This window comes from Phaseolus vulgaris, chromosome 7 (genome assembly GCF_051622355.1).
Source record: "Phaseolus vulgaris cultivar YP4 chromosome 7, ASM5162235v1, whole genome shotgun sequence".
In the NCBI taxonomy this organism is placed as follows: domain Eukaryota; kingdom Viridiplantae; phylum Streptophyta; class Magnoliopsida; order Fabales; family Fabaceae; genus Phaseolus; species Phaseolus vulgaris.
This window is the reverse complement of record NC_143504.1, coordinates 35,351,912-35,362,199: the sequence shown is the minus strand read 5'-3', so window position 1 is coordinate 35,362,199 and position 10,288 is coordinate 35,351,912. Positions and strand designations below refer to the sequence as shown.

Here is a 10,288-nt window from a genome sequence, read left to right as displayed (position 1 = left end):
AAGAATTTGTGTTTAAATATTAGATAGTGATATGAATTAGACATATGTTAAAAAATAAAATATTATTGAATCCCTATTCAAATGTAGTTAAAATTTTGATACATGGAAATTTAACAATGTTGAACAAAGTGATGTTCAAGCTTTGAAGAATCCAAACCCTTTGAAGGATGTTGAAGCCTCTGCTGTGCTTGGTGTTGTTGTGCTGGTTTAGCTTAGTTCTGGGGTAGTTTATATGTTGTAACCCACCCTTTGATTAAATCTAAAGCATAGGCAATCTCAATCTTTGTGAAAGTAAAATGTTGTCAAACTAAGTTAAAACAACTGATTGTTTTGTCGAAACAACCGATTGTTTATACTTAGGTGTTTTGAGAAAAAGATTGAAAACTGTTTTTAAAATGGTTGAACTGTTAAGAACCAACCGATTGTTTGTTTTGGGACCATAACAGAAAAACTGTTTTATCTTTGACTGAGCTTTAAATGTTTTAACTGCTTACGCTTCAGTCATTAAATGCTTTGACCAATCTTTTAATGCAATTTAAGAGTTTGTTAAGATTTGATAACAAACTACATCTTTGAATATATTCAGAAAAACAAATTTGACAATTAATCTTTGACAAGTTTTTTACTAAGAGTTTTTGAGTTTTTCAAAGAGCTAAGAATTGCTAAGAGTGTGTGATTGATCAAAGTTGTGGAATAGGATTCTGCTTGTATTGATTTCAGATTATCTTTTGTAACAAGTGTAATCCTTGTACTCTCTGTAAAACAAGTTTCGTTTCTGTGTTTGCTAAGATTGGCTGTGTGTTCTTGAGGGGATCAAGATCAACAATCTTGGTGTAGGTGTGTTGACCAAGGAGAGTGTGTTTCTTGAGGTGTTCAAGGTCATTCTCTTGGTTGTTGTGTAAGTGATCAAGGTGTGGTTGCTTAGTGGATTTCCTCAGGGTTCTGAGAAGACTGGATGTAGCTCTGGGTTTGGAGTGAACCAGTATAAACAACTGTGTACAATCTCTCTATCCCTATTTCTTTAAATTCAATTTTGTCATTTGATAACTGGTATAAACAACTGATTGTTTCGATAGAACAACCGATTGTTTTTCCAGTGTTGTGCATTTGCTTTATGTTTTGAAAAACTGATTTCTTAATCAAGGTTTTATTGAAGTATTTTCATTTTAGGCTTAAAATATTACGAAAATCTTTCTTAAACAATTCACCCCCCTCTCGTTTAAGGCCATATATTCTAACAAACAGGATGATTGATTAAGACAAAAAATGACAAGACAAAAAAGAATGAGACCAATTAAACCAAGTGAGAGTGTGAACCTTAAACAATTTTGAGAGTTTTACTGATGAATTGACAGTTGTGGTTGCTTAATTTTTATTTTTGTTATATCATAAAAGAGCATGAAAATGATTGAGACATTTGTTGTGTTAATTAGGAGCCCAGGACCAAATAGCCAACCTGTATATTGTTAGAATCCCATTTTTTTTATATATCTCCTTTGGGCCAAGACATTTTTTTGTTAATATTGCACCTTAACCTTTAATGATATATTTTCCTACCCTTTAGCATGATTAAGGAAGAAGAACATAGATGCAGTACATATAGAAAAGGAAATGGTTGGTTCTGATTGTGAAAGCTCAAAAAATTGAAAATAGGAAGAATTTTTTTCTATTATTGGAAAAAAGAAAAAAAAAAGAGAAACAGAAAAAGAAATAGAAATGAAAGAAAAGAGAGTCATCACCTATTTATAGATATTGTTGAACTCAAACCATTAAGAAAAATATTGAATAGTTATCATGAGTTATGATCTGAATGTACCCGACTATAATTGGAGATATGTACGAGAACAAAGAGAAAAAATGGCAAAATAAAATATAATTGTATTATAGAGAAAATATATTGTATATAGAATACTATGTACATATACTATACATGAGAAAAACTATAAGTGTATAGAAGTTATTAATGTGTTATCAAACCAAACTTTGACAAGAAAATGACTTCATAATAAAAAATTAACAAAAAATGCAATAATTCAAGATAATAAAAAAGTATACAAATAATTGAATAACAATTATTGTCTCATATGTCGATTCAGTCCGTGACAAGAGTTTGTTCAACTAAACAATTAAAACAATCCCCTTTAAAAAAGAAGAAAGGACAGACACCCAATTTTGGATATATAGATATATATATGGTAATCTCCACTCATACTGTAAGCTATTATTGCTCAAGTGTTTCGTACCCGCCATTCATTAAAAGTTAATTGCTTTGGAGGTTACGTTTTGGGTAGAAGAAAACCAAAAGTAGTGACATATTTTCCTCTTTTGCTGATAATTTGACACTTTAAAAAATAAATAACAATTTAATAAATTTATATTTTTATTTATTCATTTTATTTTTTAATTTAAAATATTATTGTATTATTGTAAGAGGTTGTTAAATGGATTTTTTATAAGTAAGGGTGACAAAATGCATGGCTACAGTGAAATTGAAGCACTTAAATAAACTGATAACAGCAATCCACTTACCACTTTCAATATTATTATTTTAATATTTTTTTTATTATTTAATTTTAAATTTATTTTTTATAATATATAGTTATTTTTAAATCCTTGGTATCAAAAGTTTTGTATTGAACTCTAACAATTCTAAACCTATATTTTCCTTTAATAAAACATCCGAACATCTGTGGGTTATTTTATTAAAGCACTGAATTATTTTTCCCATATCAAATTAGTTGAGTAAAAAAATGAGTGGGATAACATGAGTGGGAGACAAAGCATTTAATAGGGTTAGCCGTAGTTTTCAGCCATATATCTTTTTTATCAGAATTCAGTTACATATATATAATTGGTGAAGATTCACTTTTTCTGTGTGGGGGCAAAAGGTGATCAAATTCAACAATTATAGTTTTTGTTAAGTAATGTTCAATCAGCATACTTTTGAAAATGATATTATATACTTTTTTTTATCATCCAGTATCCAGATGCGATTCTGAAGTCATAGTCTAGTCAGGAATTTTGAGTACATTTTTTGGGAATTTAATAAAGAACAGGAAACCGCATCAAATGCAATGAGAATCACATTCAACAAGCCCATCAACTATATTTTGTGTGTGCTGAGCCTTTCAGAGTTTCTGAATCACTTCAACTAGCATTAGCTAATAACTAAAGTTATGAAACAACAGAAAAGAGCTTCTCATGTGCACATATACAGAGAGTTAAAGCCACACCTGTTCATGGTTATAGTCCAGGTGGGCTATACCTTCTTATATTTCATCACTGAAGCCTCCTTCAATCATGGGATGAGTCCTCATGTGTATGTAACCTATCGGCATATTGTGGCCACGGTTGTGATGTTCCCTTTTGCATACTTTCTGGAGAGGTACATATATATACTTCTCTTCAAGAATTGATCTCCACTTGCATAACTATGCTTGACTTGTTTCGTGGAGGCTTTGAAAAGTACACCGATGCTTGCTTTATCAATTCTGGTTGCACTTTTTCATATCAAATTTGGCATTTTCATTCTTGATCAATTTCAGTTTATGCTAACAATTGAGTTTGTATTATCCTATAACTTTTATCATGTATTTGACTTTGTTTTCTTGCAGAGATGCTAGACCAAAGCTGACATTTGCTCTTCTCATGGAATTTTTTTTGCTTTCTCTGTTAGGGTAAGGACCATGCATGCTTCTAATATTCTAACCATAGGGAAATGTGGAAAATTGTTTTGTCTAACATGAAAATTTCAGGGTTAGTGTAAGCCTTAATATGTACTTTGCAAGCCTGAACTACACAAATCCGACCTTTGTTGCTTCAATGGTCAACACTGTAGCTTCCCTTACCTTCATTGTTGCAGTGGCAATCAGGTTTGCTTAATTCTTCATCGACGTGAATTTAGAGTTGTTTTTTTTTCTCAGCAAAGAAGTGAATTTAGAGTTGTTAAACAAAGGCTATATAGTAATGATATATATATATATATATATATATATATATATATATATATATATAATAGTATTTAATCCTTAAAAGAGTTGAGTTATATGTAGGTTTGAGGTTGTTGATGTTCGAAATCCTCGTGGTATTGCAAAAGTTATTGGGACCATGATCTCCTTAGCTGGTGTTTTGGTTATGACACTGTACAAAGGACCCATCATGAGAAATTTATGGCGCCCTCTAATCCACATTCCAGGGAAAAGTGCTGCTATCACCGAAGACTGGTTAAAGGGTTCAATTCTTACAGTTTCAAGTTGTGTTACATGGTCTTTGTGGTACATTATGCAGGTTTTCACCTTAACTCAGTCAAAACTGTTAGAAGTTTTATGTGTACAGTTTTCACGCCATGCATAAAGAAAGAGCTGGTTTGAATACACGTAGTTTAAGTAGCTAGTGGTTTGGTTTCTATTTTCTATTCTTATTGCTGCTCATTCTTCTAATTAAAATTGTTACATTTCTTAATTATGGCATGTTTTTTGTGGAATTCAGGCATCCACTTTGAAAAGATACCCTGCTCAAATCTCACTAACCACATGGATGTGCTTTGTTGGAGCAGCACAATCAGCTGTGTTTACTCTTATAGTAGAGCACGACTCTTCTGCATGGACTATGGGGCTGAACATTGACTTGTGGTCCACAATATATGGTGTCAGTATAATATAATAAGCTGTTAAATAAAGCGTATAAAATTTTTGTACCAACAAAAGGAAGCACAAAATCCACACTTTTAACGATATCAATCATTGATGACAGGGAGTTGTAGTTTCTGGCTTCATAATCTACATTCAACTATGGTGCACTGAGAAAAGAGGGCCAGTTTTTGTCACAATGTTTAACCCTATTTCTACTATATTGGTGGCAGTTCTAGCCTACTTTGTCCTTGGTGAGAAACTTTATTTGGGCAGGTAATAACCGATGCCTCATAACTGGAATCTTTTCTACTTCCAAAAATTACAAAGAAATGCAATTCTGATCACGCTAGTTTTAACATGATATTTTTTTTTTCTAATTCTATTCCAATATATCCCTACACTCATTAATATAGCTATTTTTTTTATCAGAAAAAACAAATTAATGGTACACTTGTCACATCCCTTATACAAGTATTCCTTATAAAATTACCATCAAAAGCGTACTAGTTTGCTTAAGTTAGCAATTAAACAAAAATAGCATAAAGCATTACAAGTTTAGGCTTCCTTAAAAAGAAAGCACTACAAGTAATAGTTATATACATACTTCCCCTGCATAAAACCGGCGAGTCTGGAGTCACTCATATAATATAAGTACTTTTGTTAAATCCAAAATACAAACCTTATCCTAAAAATAGGGAATAAGTAGTTAATTGACAATTTTTTGTCTCTCTTAATTAACACTATCGTTTTTTAATTAAAAAAGAGAATGTGCATGGTAATTAATAACACAGCTGTGTAATGAGCTAGGATCACTTTAATACTGCCAGCATAAAATAGTGACTATTGAGGAATAACACATATGAAAGTTATTAGCATATAAGGATCTTAGTCACATTATCCATGATTTAAAGAATGTGACATTTACCTAACGTATAACATGCAGAACCTGGAATGAGAAATTAACTAATACAATTCTGAAATTTGTTTGTGATGAATCTTCAGCATCATAGGTTCACTTATTGTGATAATTGGTCTGTACTTGCTGTTATGGGGCAAAGAAGGTGACAAAGTGGTTTGCATGAAGACCACAGAAAAATCACAGTGCAGTTCTGCAGACCCAGAATGCATAATATAGTCAGTTTAACTGGAAATGAAGAAGTGCGTCCAAGTGGGAAGAGAACAGAACATGTAAGTCATGAAGCTAGGTTTCCAAGTTTTTTTTGGGACAAACACTTTTCTGTAAAACAAACAAAGTTTGTTGCTTTCCAATCCTGTCAAGTATTCCTTTTGAAAATCACGTCGTGTTTGTGATTAGTAAAAGTTTGTAGCATTACTGTGTATTTGGAAATGTGGTTTGATGTGAAAAACAATGTTCGTTTGAAGCAATCTATACAACAGCTTTAAGGTATAATGTTTTTCCTTTTATTATGCACTGTTATGATAGGAAAAATTATTAGAGTTTTAATTAGTAGTTCAATGGAGGTTTGCTTTGCTTCTTCTTCTTCTCCAACTTCCCTATGAACATGCTGAAAGGATATGTGAAAGGTTTTCCAGATGTTTTCATATTAAGAAGATTGAATGTCAAAAAGCAAAGATTTGGTTTTGTAAGGTTTTAAAACCTGGTAGATGCTGGTATTTTTAATTTTTAGTTAATATTTATAAATATTATTTTATGATTATTATTCACAATTAGTATTAAAAGGTATAACTAAACAACAACAATGGGATTCGAAGCAAAATCTTTAGATATAACCAAAAAACTTTAATCTTTATACCAAATTATCAACATTAATATTGTTAAGTATTGCTACTATTGTTAAATATTATCAGATATTATTAATATTATCATATATTATTAATATTATCAGATATTAATATTATTAAATATATTAATATTATTCATATTATTAATATAATACTAACAATATTATTTATGTTAATATTATTAATTTTATAATACTTATAATATGTATTCCTATTAGTTATGGTTATTATTATTATTATTTATAAATATAAATTATGATTTTATAATTGTTTATATTATAATAATATTTTTGATATTATGTATATAATTATTATGATAATAGTTGGTAGTTAATAGAGATTTGTGGGTTATAATTGACAAGTAATAGAAATTCATGGGTAATAGTTACTAGGTAATAGAAATTCGTGGGTAATAGTTTGTAGGTAATAAAGATCTGTGGGTAATAGTTGGTAGGTAATAGAGATCCGTGGATAATAGTTAGTAGGTAATAGAGATTCGTATGTATCAGTTGGTAGGTAATAGAGATCTGTGGATAATAGTTTGTAGGTAATGTTGAATTTACCTATGAATTTAGATCTATGGATAATATCCATAGGTAATGTTGTCCGTAGTTAATACTGAATTTACCTACGGATTCAGATCCGTGGGTAAAAATCCGTAGATAATATTGATTTTTTTTGTAGTGGGTGGAACGACTACCGAAGATAAGAGTGCGACAACTTCGTTTTCTTGTAATGCTGAAAGTAACAATAAAGGAGATGGTGGGTTATCAAGCATAGAAGCGGGGAGGAAAAGCTTGTTGGGACTCATTCCTATGATGATTTCAGCATCCAAATAGTGGGATTTAGATACTCAAAATCTCAATAATTATTTATGTGATAGTGCTGTTAGGAATTGTAATAGGCTGTTTTGGATGAATAAAGAGAATTATGAAGCCTTTAGAGTTTGGATCATCGGTAAGGAGTTGGGGTTCTCTTTTTCGGGTGAGGACGATGTTGTTATTGGTCGTCTACAAGCTATGGAGATGAAAGATAAATCAACGGTTAGGAGGGAGAGCACAAGCTAAGTGAAGAATAGTTTGTCTGATGATGAAGCTAATTAGTTTGAATATAAGGGGAGTAGAGAGAAGCATTAAAAGGAAATATTTGGGTGAGTTGATATAGAAAGAACATGCAGATTTGTGTGTCTACAAGAGACTAAGTGCAAGAAGTTGGGGCATGAAGAGATTTTTAAAATGTAGGGTACAAATGAAGTCGATTGGATTGAGAATGGAAATGATAATAGTGCCGGAGGGGTGATCACGATGTGAAGGAGAAAATGCTTTCTCCCCAATAAAATTTCTAATGGGTGTAATTATAGTATAATTGAAGGGATTGGAGGATAGGAGAGGCTTTACATATTAATATTGTTAACATGTATAACTCTGGTTCTACTACGGAGAAAAGAATCGTCTGGAAGGAGGTAAGGGAGAGGAGAAGGGTGCAAAATACAAAGGCTTTGTGTGTGGTTGGAGATTTTAAATCTATTAGGAGATCTGGAGAGAGGAGTAACGCAATGAATGAGGTTGATCACAAAAGGGAGATGAGAAGGTTTAATGAGTTTATCGAAAATACTGAGCTGGTTGATATTCCGATGATGAGAAGAAAATACACGTGGTATAAACCAAATGACTTGATTAAGAGCATAATAGATTGTATCCTTGTGTCGAAGGAATGACTGGATAAGTGGTCGGATAGCAAATATTATGCTTTAGACAGATCGGTGTCTAATCATTGCGCCCTAGTGCTAAAAACAGATACCACGAATTGGGGAAAAAAACTGTTAGGAGTGTGTGTTAGAAAAGATGACTTTAAACTAGAGGGGGGGGGGGGGTGAATTGTTTAAAGGGGTTTTCGCAAACTTTTCAAAGCTGGAATGAATTTATTTCAGAAACCAATTGATTCAGCAATTCAGTTAGCCAAAACAGCAAGCAAAAACTGTAGTACTAGAAAAAACAATCGGTTGTTTATACCACCAAACAACAAACAAACTGAAATTAAAGAGTTAGAGATAGAGAGATTGTACACAGTTGTTTATACTGGTTCACTCCAAACTAGAGCTACATCCAGTCTTCTCAGAAACCCTGAGGATATCCACTAAGAAATCACCACTTGATCACTTACACCATAACCAAGAGAATGACCTTGAAAACCTCAAGAAACACACTCTCCTTGACCAACACTAAGATTGCTGATCTTGAACACCTCAAGAACACACAGCCAATCTCAGCAAAACACACAAACGAATTGTTCAGCAGCTTACAAAGATTACACTTGTTACAGATGAATATCTGAAATCAATACAAGTAGAATCCTATTCCAGCACCTTGATCAATCTCTAAAAACTTAAGCAATCTCAGAACTCTTTGAAAAACTCTTAGTGAAAAACTTTGTCTCAAGATTCTTATTTCTTAAAAACAGTTTTTCTGAAATTATACAAAGATGTTGTTTGTTATCAAATCTTAACAAACTCTTAATTGCATTTAAAATAGATTGGTCAAAGCATTTAATGACTGGAGCGTATTCAGTTAAAGCATTTAAAGCTCAGTCAAAGAAAACAGTTTTTCTGTTATGGTTACAAAACAAACAATCGGTTGTTTCCTCGAATCAATCGGTTGTTTTGTTACTTAACAGTTTTAACCATTCAAAAACAGTTTTCAAACTTTCTCAAAACACCTAAGTGTAAACAATCGGTTGTTTCGACAAAACAATCGGTTGTTTCAACTTAGTTTGAAAAACATTTTACTTTGATAAAGATTGAGATGCTAATTGCTTGAGATTCAATCTAAGGGTGGATTACAACATTAAACTACCCCAGAACAAAGCTTAAACCAGCACAGCAACAACAAGCAAAGCAGAGGCTTCAACATCCTTAAAAGGATTTGGATTCTTCAAAACATTGAACACCACTTGGTTCAACAATCTCCCCCTATTTGAAGAAGACAAATCCCTGATGCTTGTGTTGTACCTGATTAAATCTGAAGCAATTCCTGTAATAGAACTTTGAGCAATATATTGAACTTCTGATATTCTGTTAGCATACAGAAAAACATTTAAAGCTTAAAACAGTTAATATCAGAACCAACCAAAATACATATTACCCTAAACTGTTTTTAACAACTTGAAAAACAGAAACTTAAACAAACTGGAAACACAACATATATCTCCCCCTATTTGTCTTCACAAATAGACAAAGATAAGAGATAAAACAAGATATTGTTTCCATTACATCAGAATAAACCAGAAACAGCAGAAGGGAAGAAATTTTAAAACCAGAAAAGAACAGCCAAAAACAATCGATTGTTTTGATGACCAATCAGTTGTTTTTCCTTCATTCTTCTTCATCAACAAACTGAAGATCAAAGATTTGATTCTGGACAGCTTCAATCTGTTCATCCAGAGTCATAAACCTTGCATCCATGTTGTCAAACCTTGTGTGAATCCTCTGGAAATTACTAACACAGAGATCATGGAGGCTCCTTTGATTTTCAGCAAAGCTATCTAGCCTATCCATCATTTGTCTTTCAAAAGATGACATGGTTGACATTCTTTCTCTTTGATATCCATCAGCAACACTAGGCACTGCATCTTGAAAATTTCCAGTTGGATCTTCATGTTGAACATCCATATCAACAGGTTCATCTTGTTCAAGATGAGCAACACCACTAGATGAGGCACCATGATCACCATCCTTACTTATCCACTTTCCACCTACTTTTGTAAAGCCCATCTTGCTGAGTGATCCATTGTTCAACTCTTGAGTTGACTTGACCAACTCAGAAGTTTCATCTTCAAGATTAACTTCAAAATAGAGTAGAAACTTAGATATTAAAACAGCATAGGGATAGTGGTAA

The 10,288-nt window shown here is 32.2% G+C and overlaps 1 protein-coding gene across 1 annotated transcript; it reads left to right on the top strand.

The window, feature by feature from the left end:
* Positions 1–2,875: 2,875 nt before the first annotated feature.
* Positions 2,876–6,042, top strand: LOC137828779 (WAT1-related protein At5g07050). Its single transcript, XM_068635462.2, has 7 exons — positions 2,876–3,385; positions 3,615–3,677; positions 3,756–3,872; positions 4,053–4,287; positions 4,489–4,647; positions 4,753–4,904; positions 5,634–6,042. Exons 1-7 carry the CDS (start codon positions 3,177–3,179, stop codon positions 5,764–5,766), a joined length of 1,068 nt encoding a protein of 355 aa, XP_068491563.1. The 5' UTR covers positions 2,876–3,176; the 3' UTR covers positions 5,767–6,042.
* The last annotated feature ends 4,246 nt before the right edge of the window (positions 6,043–10,288 follow it).